We start from the raw sequence: 15523 nt of genomic DNA, 5'->3' as shown, positions 1-15523 counted from the left end.
TTTTTCATGTTCCACAGGTTGTAGAATAAAATATCGATGTACTTTATGTACAGTAAGGGAGGCATTAGCAAAATTTCACCTATAGTAAGTCAATCTAGTCACTAGGAATGTCCTACAACCTTTGTCCTACAACCTTAAGAATAATGATATACTGTACATACATTGAGGAAGATCTTGGCAAAATTTCAACTGTAGAAAGTCAGTCTGGTCACTAGTAACATACTAGTAACATACAACATTTGGAACACGAAAAACCCCATTCTGGTGAATTACTGTGATTTTTATTTTTTTTTATATATTTGTGTAGTGTACATACTTAGGGAAAGTATTGTCTAAGGCGAGTTTATTGGCAATATATATTTAGTCAGTTTGAGTAAATTATTTATTTACTGTAAACATTAATTTGAATAAATTATTGGACTTATTGGGCTCATATTATGGGCTCATCTGCTTAAATGTACATAATATACAGTAATATATTTTATTAATTAGATGCCAAATGTAATCATTTATTGTCATGGTCTTGAGGCAATAAACCACATTAAGTGTTTTGTTTATGGGAACTGTTTAACGTGTTAACATGCAGTTTCGCGCGTTTCGTAACTTGCGTTCATATCCTCATCTGCCTGTATATAGTTTGCATCATCAGTAAGATCTGAGTTTTGTCTTTTAATAGCTGTCATTGTGTTAGTGCACTAAGCCGCATAATGCGTTTTCTTTTACAGATTTCTGAGGGAAACAGCGTGAAACCTTGAGCGTTCATTCATATTCTACATCTGTTTAACTGTCGTTATAGTTCGCATAATCATCAATAAAGTGTATTCTGAGATCTGAGGTCTTTTTTATATCACTGTATTAGTTCACTGAGGCGCGTTACGCGTCGTTGGGAATCCTGGAGTGTGCCGTATGAGGGGGAACCGCAGTATTACAGTGTCACACAAGCCATGATACAAAGTTACGGAAACTAAGCAACCGAAAGCAATATATGTCTTCCTCAGATGTAATGTTAGTTCTGTACTTCAGCGTTGGGTAAAATAACATTATAATCTTCTTGTGGTAGAGAAAGCTGCTTACATGTAAGCTACGGGAACAGCAAGATGTTGAATTAAACATACAGTGGGGCAAAAAAGTATTTAGTCAGCCACCAATTGTGCAAGTTCTCCCAGTCAGCTTTTCCACATGTTTATACTGGGCCTGATTATCATAACTTCTACTTACCGCTCAATGAATGACTTGATCCACCTGTTGGTTTGGTCTTTATCAACGGCTGCTTGCGCCACCTGCTGGTGAGCGACTGACAGCAGCTGGAGATCGTGCATTGGTGCTCTACTGCTATTCCTGCAGCTCTCGGATGTGCAATGGCAAATTTTCTGTCGAATTTTAACCACTGAATTTGTGGAAGCGAATTTGGAAAGTGAAATAAAATTGATCGAAATTTGCCTGTCGAATATTATACATAGCATTTTTAAACAGATTGAATATTTTGGAAGTGAATTCTGGAAGGTGAATATGAATTACTGAATTTTTAATTATGAAAATGTGTGTCAAATATTTTGAATTGAAAAATTCACAGATTAAATAAACAACTATGTTCAATTTCACGACCTAAAAATGCAAATCCTGGAAATACAAGGCATTATAATCAATGTTCCCTCTAATTTTTTTTTCTTGCTGAGCAAAACTTTTCTCTATTGGGCGGACATTTCGGCCACCTGAGCAAAAACATTATTCTTTATACCAGACAAAAAAGTGTGTAACTTTTAACTTTAATATGCTGTTTGTATTTAATTTGACCCATCGTGCATCGGTGCTCTACTGCTATTCCTGCAGCTCCCGGATGTGCAATGGCTAATTTTCTGTCGAATTTTAACCACTGTGGAAGCAAATTTGGAAAGTGAAATAAAATGGACCGAAATTTGCCTGTCGAATATTATACATCGTATTTTTAAAGAGATTGAATATTTTGGAAGTGAATTCTGGAAGGTGAATATGAATTATTGAATTATTGAATTTTTAATTATGAAAACGTGTGAAATATTTTGAATTGAAATATTCACAGCTTAAATAAACAACTATGTTCAATTTCAGGACCTAAAAATGCAAGCCCTGGAAATACAAGGCATTATAATGCAAGCACTGTTAATGCAATGCATTATTTTTTCAGTTAGTGCCATTCAACATGCTTTTTTGTTTCAAAGACATATGGCATTATTTTGCTTCCATAGTATATAATATAGCATGTGGAGTCATGTCTCGTCTTATTAGTTTTTGTTAATAAACGTTATGTAAGCTAGTTTGTCATTATAGCCTACTGTTTTATTGTTGTTGTGCTATTTAATTAAGAATAACAATGAATCAATCTTTTGTTTTAGTCTTAAAAAGTGAAAGGTGTATAGATATAAGCAAAACAGACAATTATCTTTTCTTGTAAATGACACTAAGATCGCGAATTCAAAAGTGAAAGTGAAAGCGTCCAAAGCAAAAGAGGAACTCCAGTTCACAAAACTTAAATCACAAATAATACTGATGAAAATTAACGGGTTGAATGTTGAACACTCGTTACCATATAACTATAAACTATGGTAAAAGTTCATCAGCATGCATTGATTAATCACATGTTGTAGCAAAAAAAAAGCGGCCAAACGATGTGCTCGTGCGACCAACTGAGAAATTTAGTCGCAAAAGAGCGACCAGTGGGAAGAATGAGTCTGAAGCCCTGTATAGCCTAAACACGGCATGTAAGCTATGCGGATGCCACTATCAGTGAACAGGGCAAAAATATGTCAAAATGCATAAGGCTAGAGCACCTTCACTGATTTCAGAAGCACCTCAAGTGATTTGATTCAGGAACCTGGCCTGCCTGTATGGAGATAGATATATATTTTTATATTAGCCTATATATATTTACCCCATATATTAAACTGTAGCGCTCTAACACAATGTAGCCTACTGTACATGCATTGAGCGACCATGCATGGTCCTCTCCGATAACATACCCAGATAGCACACAAAATTATATCCCAATATATCATTTCATGATGATAGATTTACCAGGATTCTGCAATGTTTAATTTAAATATTTGTATTAAGTCTCTGTATTGTTCCAAAGACGGCTCTAGTTCTCATCTGAACGTGCAGGAGAAGCATTACTAAATTTGGCCAAAGAAAACTTGTTAAAATCGACATTTTTCTATATTAATTTGTGAATTTTCAAATGTTTATTAAAAGTGCAAAAATTCATTAACAAAAATCTGAAAAGAAGTAAATATTTTACTTTTTCGGGCAGCATTTTGTGTGTACGGTTCTAATTTCAATTTGGTTTTCAGCATAGCATTTAAAAATACAATAACCGTTCTTGTTTCATTTTTTTTTTGTCATGGTTAAAAAACGAAAAACAAATGGACGCAAAAGTACACGGACCCAGAACAAAACAAAAACAAGTCAAAACGAATTAAAATGCAAAAATGTAAAACAAATGTGAAAAAAAAAAAAATCCAAAATAAAAAGCAGAACAAAATCAACAAAAAATAAATAAAAACACAAAATCAAAAAACAAATCAGAAAAATTCATGACAACGCAAAAAAAATCACTAAACAGCAGAAATAAATGAAAATGCAAATCAAAATCGCAAAACAAATACAAAATTTTATACAAAACAATAATCAAAATAAAAACAAAAATAAATAGCAGAACAAAAAAAACTGAAGAAACAAAACAAATCACACAAAAATAAATGAAAACACAAAATCAAAAAACTAATCAGAAAAATTCATGACAACGCAAAAAAAATCACTAAACAGCAGAAATAAATTAAAATGCAAATCAAAATCGCAAAACAAATAAAAAATAAAATACAAAACAATAATCAAAATAAAAACAAAAATAAATAGCAGAACAAAAAAAACAGAAGAAACAAAACAAATCACACAAAAGTAAAACCCAAAATTACAAAACAAATCAGAAAAAAAGAAACTGAAATAAATCACAAAAAATATGAAAATGAAGACAAAGTAAAAACAATAAAATAAACAAATAGCAGAACACACACACACAAAAGAAAATGAAAATACAAAAGCACAAAACAAATCAGCTATATCTATAGTTCTACAGTAACTATATCTATATCTGCCAAGATTCATCTCTAAATAATACAAAAACTAACGGCTTAGAAAGACCTGTAGTTGTAGGTGAACATGAACATGGGTAGAAACTACCTCTAAGTAAAACAGGACATATAAGTGCAATAGTGATGTTGCACTACTAGTAAAGATCTGCTGACTACAGCAACATATTTCCTGTTCAGCATGGCATCATGGGTGAGATGATAAAGACTGGTGATGGGTAAAGAGCAGAGGAAAGGGCGCACTCACCTCTTGGCTCTTCGGCCTGTTTGGCTAGCTTGCGGAGAGCGGCGGCGAATCCTGAGTGTCCAGACTGGGACGCGGGGCTCCCGTTGGCTACCATTGCTCCGCTGATGGGGGAGGGAGTGAGGGGGCTTACAGTCGCCATGCTGCATGGTGCTGCCGAAATCATGCCTAATGATGGAGACTTTGGTTCATGGCTCATACCTGCAGAGACAGAAAGATGTAGTTTCTGTTCAAAACTGAATTCACAATCACAGAGGAAATGGCTGACATTCAGCCTGTAAACGAGACTCTGTGATATCCTCAGATTTAAAATTGTGTTCAATTCAAATCTATTTTTATCTCCACTCCAAGCGAGTAGAACCGCATGTTTTGATTCGTACAAGCTCTGATTCAAAGATGAAGGAGAGAATGTGTGTCTACTGTAGCCTACTGTATCATATTTCTAAGATCTCTAAATTATCAACATGATCAAAACTTTGCTGAAAAACCTGTTGTACAGAATCTACTACATGCCTTCTATCAACCGATTGATAGTTTATACTTTTTTAGAAAGTATAATTTGGTATAAAGGTAAAAACGTCCACCTTTAGCTCATGGGTCTTTTTGCTGTGAAATCTTTACTGATGAAGTAAACATAAGAATAACTTGTATATTGTCAGTAATATTTCAAGATGAACACTTACTGGACTGAAGCAGCTTGGGTTTACTTGATTATCCATATATCATTTTTTTTTTAGAAAAATTATGTTAAAATGTGAGTATCAAATATGATCACCAGGCTTTTGAGGAACAATTTATTATAAAGGAACTTTTATTTGTTCATCTCGCAATCATCATTGTATTGCTTTGCATTAAACAAATAGCAGAACAGAACAAAAATAAATGAAAACGCAAAAACAAAACTAATCAGAAAAAAACGACATTCAAAACAAAACAATAAAAAGTAAATGAAAACATAAAAATCACAAAACAAATCGGAAAAAAAACGAAAAAACAAAACAGTAAATGTTTTACCCCCACAATAAATATAATGGCTTTGATCATAAAACTAAGCATTTAAATATCATCTTACTAAAACATCATTGTGAGATACAGAGTGACAATTGATATTAATATGCAATTTATGTAAGTAGTTTGTTATACAGTAATAAAGATCTCATTGATTTACATGACAAACATCAGAATTTCATCTTATCTTTTGGCCCTATAAATATCAGCAACTGCAGCAAATTGCATATTTTTGCTCAGTTTGTGACTCCTAGTTGAGCTCCATATTCCCAATATATCAGACTATATGGACCATAAAATCCTGATGTATCAAATATGATACTCAACAAAAAAACGCATACTTTTTATTTACATTTTTTAATTATTTTGTCTAAACTTGCAATAAACTGTTCTTTTAAAAAAAAAAATTATCAGACTATTATTCCATTTGTCTGTTTTACAGGGTTAAAACATAAAGGGGGAGTTTACTAACAATGAATTGCATAAACTGATAACCACATTTATTTGCATATGTTGCTTGCAATGATTTAGCGCCTGATACATTAACTGGTTTGTCTAAAAAACGATCTGCAACCAGAATTCAACTATGACAAGGTCAGACCACCTGTACGAGAATGGTTAATGGTTTTACATTTACATTACATTTTATATTTATTCATTTACCAGATTTATCCAAATTTTATCCAAAGAGGATTACTAAAACAGAAGCGATTCATTTTAAAGTGACAGTAACATTAAAAGTGCTAGGGGAAAAAAAGGTAAAAATTTGGATAGAAAAGTACAAGCTACTTCAGAAATGTAGGCTTAACTAAAAAAATATATATATATATTTTTCATCTTTTTCTTAAAATAAAGGTTTGGAGAGGAGAACATGTTAAGAGACATAAAGGTTAAACATTCCACATGTTAAGTTCCAGATCTGAACTTTGAGTTTTCAACAACTTCCTTCCTTTGTGTATCTCTCTCTCACAGCTCCAGCTATCACTCACTGCCAGCGTTTCTATCAGAAACAAACAAAAGCTTGCTTTATCGTGATAAACTCTGCCTCACCCTTGCCCTTCTGCTGAACCGAGCAAAACAATTAATAATGAACTTAGGGCAGTTAGGAGAGCTGGCAGCAGCATCCTCTGCCATCAGCCACAACTTCATTACGACTTAATGGAGCCTTACGCATCCAAACACGGAGAGTAAGAGAACATAATATGTCCTGTGGTTGAACTGAACAGATTAATCGGATTAATCTTAAATAGCGCTATAATTCAGGCACAATATAACACATAATTTGCAATTTGTTTTCTTTACATATCAGCTGCCAAACAAAAAAATCTGATAAGACTTTTGAACAAAGCAAAGGAAAAAAACAAACAAAAATACAAACAAAACACGACAGAAGATAGAAATAATGCACAGCCTCTAATGGCTTCTGTAGTGAAACAAAAACAAAACGTATGGCCTCTTAGAGCTTTTGTAGTGAACTACAAATAAAATAAAAAACAACAACTAAAATACAACAAAACAACATGCAGAGCTTTTTTCTCAGTGAACAAAAAAATAAAACAAAATTAACAAATCAAAACAAAACATACGGTCTCTTAGAGCTTTTGTAGTGAACTAAACATAAAATATACAAAAAACAAAAACACATAGCTTCTTACAGCTTTCATATTGGACTTAAAAATAAAACAAAGTAAAATAAAACAACATGCATAAAAAATAAAACAAAATGTAAAAAATCAAATGAAGTAAAAGTGTAACAAAACAAAACAAAAACAAATACAACAAATAAATAAATAAATAAATAAAAAAGCAAAAATCAATAAAACAAAACAAAAATTTGACTTCTTTCGTAGTGAACAAAAAATTTAATAAACCAATAAAAAAGTAAAGCACAACAATGTAAAACAAAACAAATTGTGGTTAAACTAATTAAGAATATCTTTAATACACTATGCAAATAGGCTTCATAATAATGTTATAATCCTCACATAATATAGGATAATAAACAAGTGTGGCATATAACTGAAACACTGTTTTCTCCCTGCCATTAAGCAAACCACCATATCCACCACTCTCCAATCCTGTTAAGGGCTTATCAATCAAATCATCATATCATCCGCTCTTGAAACTCCGCTCTCTCCCTTCCACTCATTTGCGTGCTACAAACAGGCCTCTTCTCTTTATCTCCCTCATTCTCTCTCTCTCTTGACAAACATTCTCAATCAATCCGCTACCACCCCCTTCCTCTCATCTCTGCCGCTCACACTTTCCCCTCCTGGATGGTGTCAATCAGAGAGAACAGAGAGTCTCTGGTCGCTGTGGAAATGAGAAAAGCCACAGGTATCTTCCGGCACACACAGCCATTCTGGCAGAGACGGCCCTCTCAACACAGAGTGATTTATAAGCTGTTATGTCAAGGAGTGGGACAGAGATAACATTTATTTCTCTAGGATGCTTTAAAGGACTCATTCAACCAAAAACAACAATTCTGTCATCATTTATTTTGTTATCATGTTGTTCCATATTCTGTGGAACATGAAATGAGATATTTAGCAGAATGTCCAAGCTGCTCTTTTACAGTAAAGTAAATGGGAATTACTGTAGGAATGTCAAGCTATACAAAAACAACATAGCAAAAGTCCAAAAGGACAAGAACATAGTACCATAAGTCACCATGATATTCTATTTGCACACATTAATATCAAAGTATTTATAGAAGCAAATCTGGTTTCCCTAAACGATAATATTGCTCTGACAACAATAAACATTGCTGCTTCACTGAAGTTTTTAGCATGAACTACAACCTTATTAAAAGGAGTTAATTAGTCATCTGGCATGCTCAGTGAAATATTCCACATAATTTCACATCTATGCACTCAGACACACCTTCACCTCAAACTACCGCAGAAAAGAAGCATTTTTTTAATCCCTGATCTAGCAGGATTTACTGTAGTTCTGTGGCTTATTAACCTCACACCTTTGAGTATAGTCACATATACAAACACAAAAAGGATATTGTACAAAAATAATCAGATCTCCAGCTGGCCATGCAGAATGAATGGCCAAATGTTTAAAATGGCTCACTAAAAGCACCCAAGGCTTGCTATGTGAAGATCTCCTCTCTCTCAGAGATGAAATCCTGCTGTGCTGTTTTTCCCAGAGGCTTTAGCTGTGGTTCGAGTCAGCAAAAACAGTCCCACAGTCCTCTGCTCCCCACTGGCTCTCTAATAAGCTTGTTCATTAGACAGTACAGCCAATGCAAATTGACCCAGACCTTGTCGACATGACCGGCTCATGTAAATTCAATGGGAGAAACAGCAGGGATAAAAGACTGAGTGATGGATGATGTGTCAAAGTGCTTTGTTGGCAACAAATGAACACACTCACACACATACATGTCCATAATGATGACAGACAAGCATTGATGCATGGGCGACTACAGAGATCTGCTACCCTCGCATTCATTAAGACTAGATAAAGCACCTCACACACACCTGCCTTCTGCTCATTAATCCCAGTGTGTGTACGTGTTTCACTGACAATATTAAAGATGGATGAGGACTAGAATGGTACTGATACTTCCAGAGTGAAATGCACTAATTGGTTGTGACTACAATAGAGATTGATAACTAGAGAGAACGTTGATCACAAAGCTACTGGTTACAAAGGGCTTGAAGGTTGAAGACCTTACACTGACGTGTAAGTACCGAAACAACCCCACTTGCCATAACTGAAGCCCTTACACTAGGCTTGAATGTCCTTGATTAGTTTTGTATTGATTTTCTGGATCTGTCTGCAGTAATTTACAGTTATCTACAACCTGTTGATCTCAAAGCTGACTTAGCAAATTTAGAAATATATAAATATATGTTATATATAACAGGTCTTCCCAGGTTACCTTGAAAGTCTCACACTGTTCTCCCCACCCCCAAACCACTGGTGTCCCACAAGGTTCGGTAATTAGTCCCTTAAATTTCCTCATTTAGACCAGATCACTCTGTATCACACTCTTAAAAAAAAAAATTCTTTACTGTCATCTGTGGTTCAATTAAGAAACTTTAACCATGGAACCTTTCCATTGCACAAAATATTCTTTATACTCTTAAAAATAAAGGTTTCAAAAGGGAATTTTCGCAGTGATGCTATAGAAGAACCATTTTTCGGGGAACCTAAATTGGTTCTTCTATGGCATCGTTGTGAAACTCTTCTTTATTTTTAAGAGTGCAGCATGCAGTTGTGTGGCTTCTCTAATCACTACTACTCCAACCACACTTGACAGCTCATTTCTCATTCGCATTTAGGTCTCATAATTTGGTCTGAATATGTCTGATTAACCTTTCTGATAATGACCTTGGAGTCAAGACTAGGTTACTCTTCTTCCCACTCAAGAGTTTTCCCACGGTCACGATCTTTATCTCAGGTGATGGTCTCAGTGTCGTCCCCTCTAGGTGAGAAAAAAACTTGGACGATGCCCTAGACAATCAGCTCTCACAGCCCTGAAGCATCAGGCTCCTAAGTACAAGAGGTATTTTCTGCCAACTTAGGCAACAACCCACACTCTAGTCATTTGTCCACTAACATTTATGTTAGTTTATGTTATTTATGAAAATTCGATCATGCTACGCCTCTTTCCAGGTCTCTAAAAGTCAATTAAATTTAAGACACCATTTCTGGCAGGGCAGAATGACTATCCCAAGAGGTTCCTGGGCACATATCCATGGAGGTGACCTGGGTTTAAGCTTGTACTGTACTTGGGGACCCTGATGTTCAAATCAGACTGTTCTCTCTGAGGGGCCTTTCTCGTTTTATGCACAAAGGGGGCCACAAGTTCCACATTTGTTTTATGTACAAAGAAGCCCATGGGCCCTAGCGGTCAGATCACACTGTATGTGCAGAGTGGCCTGGGGGCATTTGTGGTCTGCTCACACTGTATTCACTGAGGGCCCAGATGTTAAGCTTCTTTTGGTAGTCACGAGCAGTGTGGCCTGAGGTTTTGGAGGGTCCTGGAAGTAATGGCAGTCATTTAACACAGTGTACACCCAAGGGATCCGCTAATTCTAGTTTCCTAGCTCAGTGTTTCCCAACACTGGTCCTGGAGTAACCTCAACACTGTGCATTTCAGATGTCTTCCTAATCAAACATCTAACCTAGAACCTTGAGACACACCTTTTCAGGTTTCACCTCTTAAACATCTTAGGCTAACATAAAAGATATTTTAAGCATAATACACAACAAACAAAACCCCAGATTTCTTACTGGCATACTTAACATTCCTTTTTTTCTCATTATGCACCTATCCATAAGCACTGCCATTGGTTGGCTGATCTGAAGACACAAGATGATTCATCTTTAGCCACCTGAGCATAACACAACTGTTGTAGCATTTGCAGGTCTTGATAATCAAGGCTCTTGTGGTCTAACCTTAGCACATGACCCATATCCTCAGCCTCCTGGTCTGGTAATTACCGCTTACATTACATGTGCACTTCCTTGTTAGTCATTTTGTAAGGGTTATTAACATAATGAGGCGTTAAAGTCTGTAGCCTAACCTTGTTTTAAAAGTAAAAGCAAATGCAAATCTAAGTAATCATCAGGAGGTTTTACTCAACGTTTCTATTAAGGGTGCTCCGATTGATCAGCTACCGATCACAATCGGCCGATAATCACTTTGGGATGATTGATCAGCGGTCTCTAAAAAGGCCGATCTCATAAAAACGATCTCAAGCTGATGATGCACCTGCCGTGAGAGGTTTGACTCGACATGCAACGGCACCATCTCAGTCTCTGTCCAGCGCAGGTGAAATAATTATAATGCTTTAGGTGAGGTACAATTCATATTTCTTCATGAAATAACTCGAACCGCAAATTAATAAGTATTTTGAAACAGTTTCTGTGAGACATTTCACAATCAGTGAAATTTTCTCTCTTTCTCTCTCAAAATGCAAATGGCTTCAAATCACATCGCGTCTGCACTATAAGTGAGCTGCACGCTGCACAGTTGACACAGGAATTGTCACTTGCACTATTGAGGCAGTGTCGCATCGTCACTAAAGTTTATAAATTGCATTTTTTCTTTTTAATTCTGGCCAGTGTTTAAACCATTCACCGCTCGCGTGCTTTCCTGGAGACCGTGCGCTCATGCACACTCACAGTGCACACACATAACGCCAGGTTCACATTACTTTGTTTGCAGTGCTTATGTGGTGCGTATTTTTCCGCGCTCATGTTAACGGATTAAAGCGTTCACACTGCACACACGTAGGGCTGGACAATAATTCAATATCAATATATATCGCGATATAATTCTTTTCAATAACGGTGATATGATTTTTAAACACATTTCCGATATTTCGATATACATTACCAGTGTTTCCCATTCATTGATTTATTCGTGCCGTTTGAATTCGTTGAATAAACATGAGCACTGCACGCGGGTGTTTTATATGAATGTATCTCTGAAGGGAACCGACTGTCTTCAGAAAAGTTTCGATTACATTTTCATTTGATCTGATAAAGAAGCGTTCACGAGCGGAGCTGCTTTGATTACAGCCGTTACCGGAGAAACCGCAAGTTCTACCGCTTTCAATGCACCTCCTGCTGGCAGACAATCAGTTTTTCAATTTTCAATAAGCCTGTCTCCAGCACATGTTTTTGTTGTTGCTCTTTTTTCAGCAACTCAGAGCACTTTTCATATTCTTTATCCTGGCTGAAGCACATTTGTTTCAATCTATAACAATAATCAGCCACCCTACATTACCAGTCAAAGGTTTTTGAACAGTAAGAATATATATATATATTTTTTTTTTAAGAATTGTCTTCTGCTCACCAAGTCTGCATTTATTTGATCCAAAGTACAGCAAAAACAGTAAAATTTAGAAATATTTTCTATTTGAATATATTTTAAAATGTAATTTATTCCTGGATTACTTTTTCTTTATTTATTTGGAAAGAAATTATAGAAATTAATACTTTTATTTAGCAAGGATGCTTTACATTGATCAAAAGTGATGATAAAGACATTTATAATGTTACAAAAGATTTCTATTTCAGATAAATGCTGTTCTTCTGAACTTTCTATCCATCAAAGAAACCTGAAAAAATTCTACTCGGCTGTTTTCAACATAATAATAAATGTTTTTTGAGCAGCAAATCAGAATATTAGAATGATTTCTGAAGGATCATGCGACTGGAGTAATGATGCTAAAAATATAGCTTTGAAATCACAGGAATAAATTGCATTTTAAAATATAGAAAAGAGTTATTTTAAATAGTAAAATTATTTCAAATAATATTTTTTGCTGTAGTTTGGATCAAATAAATGCAGGCTTGGTGAGCAGAAGAGAATTCTTTAAAAATAATAAAAATCTTACTGTTCAAAAACTTTTGACTGGTATGTTAGAAGATATTAATAATTAATAAGGTGAGTCTGAGATGTTTATTTGACAGTAATTTCACATTTCTTGTTTGTATGAAGGCTAAATACAAATAAAAGGTGAACATTAATTTATTTGTGCTGTTTTTTTTTCTAAAGTATTATATGGTTTTATATGAGGTGTCATAGACTTGGCAAATAAATTTTTCATAAGTTTGTATGCACAGACATCTGTTGTGGGCGTTCTTGGCAGTTTTTACAAGGCTTTTTAAATAGTGTTCATATCGATATCGTAATTATATCGTATCGACCGAAATTAAGAAATATATTGTGATATAAATTTTGGCCATATCGTCCAGCCCTACACACACGATTGCGGTCCGGCAGTGCGCTCCACGAGCGGTGCGTCTGCAGCAGTGCAGCGATCGTTTCCACACCAAGTCTATGTTTGCTGCACCTCACGTGCTGAATTAAAGTAACAGCGCATTGCTTGCGGTAAATATGAACATGCATTGACTCAAAAATGTTATAATTACACCATAAATGCATATAATTAAAGTCTACTGTGCTTCACAGTCAACACATAGGCTATGGCTTTTTGGCTAGGTTTAAAGGAAAAGAGCACTTTTAGTTAAACAAGGCAATAATTTTAAAGTTCTTAATTAAAGTTCTTTATGAACCGCAGGATTGTTTGTAATAAAGATTTAAATGCAAAAGAAAAGGCAGTAGAGCAGACTGTTTCTGTCAATGGTAAGTTTTAATTTAGAATGTTTGTGATAGCGTAAGAAAAGTAGTTTAAATGTTTTGCTTTAGCAACTTAATATATAAATCTAGAAGTAAATGCAAAAGTAAAAAGTATTGAATAATTGATGAAAGATTGTATTACTGTACTGTGTAAAAAAAGAATCAAAATATTGAAAAAGCCTTTTAAGTAACAATGTTTGAATTTAAAATCAAAATAATGGATAAATGTGTTTGTGGTAAACAGCCACAGATCAGGAGCAGACTCCTGTGTGAAAGCACAGTACGTGCTGCTTCTGTACCACACATATGGACTACATACGCACTGCAAACGGAGTATGTGTGAACCTCACATACAGCTCACAAAATCAGGCTTGCGCAGTGTAAGCTATTGTGCAACAATAACACGATTGTATAAACAAAAATACAGTGCATGATCAAACATTTAGGTGAGATAAATATAGATTTTTGAAAAATGTCAAAAAAATGCCAAATGCTCAAATGAAAAAAAAAAAAAAATTCCTCTCACAAGAGTCACCTAAGAGAGGAATTCATTTTCAAAAATGAAATTCAGGCCCGGAATAAATGTCTAAAAATCTTGATTGGATCATCATATCATATATATAATTAGGCCAGGGCGATAAAACGGTATCGATATTTATTGACGGTAGGTATGTTAGAGTGCGTCAGGGAGCATCATCAGTGGAGCACAAGATGCGGTGATGATGTAAGTGACGTTGTTGCATATTAATGTTTTGTTAGTCTAGCCCACGAGACGTGCAGTTGCTGCATTATGCATTCAAAATATTAAGAGAAATATAGAAGCTCAATGCGGAGAATATCTTCTATCTTTGATGGATAGAAAGATCTTGATTAGGTTAAAACCCAAACCAAGCCATTCACACAGAATGCATATTCAGCGCATTTTTTAGATGGACAAATATGACTGTTGCACTCGCGTCTTACACAAGAGATGTAGCCATGCAAAGTTAAAACAGTTGAAACTTTTAGAATACACGTCGCGAATTTGTGGAGGTTTATTCCTTTTCACTGCGTCTCATATGTTTTTAAATACAATCAGAGTGAATGGCGCCCCCCTGTGGCCTCGGGAGACAAGTCAAAAGTTTCCTTATAGGGATAGTTCACCCAAAAATGAAAATTTGATGTTTATCTGCTTACCCCCATGGCATCCAAGATGTAGGTGACTTTGTTTCTTCAGTAGAACACATATGATGATTTTTAACTTTAACCGTTGGAGTCCATCAGTCTTATAATGCATGGCAATGGTAACAAAGTCTATGAGTGTAAAAAAAACATGCATAGACAAATCCAAATTAAACCCTGCGGCTCGTGACGACACATTGATGTCCTAACACAGGAAACAATCGGTTTGTGACAGAAACCGAACAGTATTTATATAATTTTTTACCTCTAATACACCACTATGTCCAACTGTCTTTGTGCGCCCGCACGGCTTCCGGTGCGTGAGGTGTGTACGCGCTCTGGCGTAGTTTACGTTAATGGGTGTGTTGTCGCGGGAGGACCAAACGACAGACACCGTTTATTAACATAAAATAAACAGTGTCAAAAATAAACAGGGGAACTGGTGTCCTCGTCGTGCTGCGGGGTTCGTGAAGGGAAGGGAAGTGGTCAGGAAGGAAGGAAGGGTCCAGGTAAGGGGTGGAGTCCGGCGGATGAGGAACGGCTGGAGGGCTAGAGTGAGCAGTGGCGGCGGATTCGACGAAGGAGCGTCCGGAGGGCTTGCGGCAACCACATGTGACGACCCCGGACTAGACTCCGCTTCGTTCACGGTGAAAGCCGATCCGGTGATCCCCAGCACGAAGTTGTTGTATTTCCTCAGCGACCAGCACGGATCAGCTCTAGGCATGGTGAAGCTCTAGGGTGATGATGATAATTAGGGGGAGGCAGCCGACTCGTCACAGTGTGTTGATATCCAGCCGAAGAGCAATCAACCATAACTTCAGGCGAGCAGGCTCAGAAGGCGGTTTGAACAATTCGGCTAAGCGCAAGTAAGTA

The 15523-nt window shown here is 35.9% G+C and overlaps 1 protein-coding gene across 1 annotated transcript in view; it reads right to left on the bottom strand.

Annotated features, from left to right (window-relative positions):
- Nucleotides 1-15523, bottom strand: part of LOC107595241 (genetic suppressor element 1-like) — an 82314-nt gene that overhangs the window by 60239 nt on the left and 6552 nt on the right. Inside the window, exon 2 of the mRNA XM_016285593.1 lies at nt 4372-4569. Within this exon, the coding sequence (XP_016141079.1) occupies nt 4372-4567 (196 nt within the window). The 5' untranslated portion in view covers nt 4568-4569. The remainder of the gene's footprint in view (nt 1-4371; nt 4570-15523) is intronic.

Source organism: Sinocyclocheilus grahami, unplaced genomic scaffold (assembly GCF_001515645.1).
Source record: "Sinocyclocheilus grahami isolate Dianchi unplaced genomic scaffold, SAMN03320097.WGS_v1.1 scaffold199.1, whole genome shotgun sequence".
In the NCBI taxonomy this organism is placed as follows: domain Eukaryota; kingdom Metazoa; phylum Chordata; class Actinopteri; order Cypriniformes; family Cyprinidae; genus Sinocyclocheilus; species Sinocyclocheilus grahami.
The sequence above is the reverse complement of the archived record's forward strand: the minus strand, read 5'-3'. Positions and strand labels throughout refer to the sequence as shown.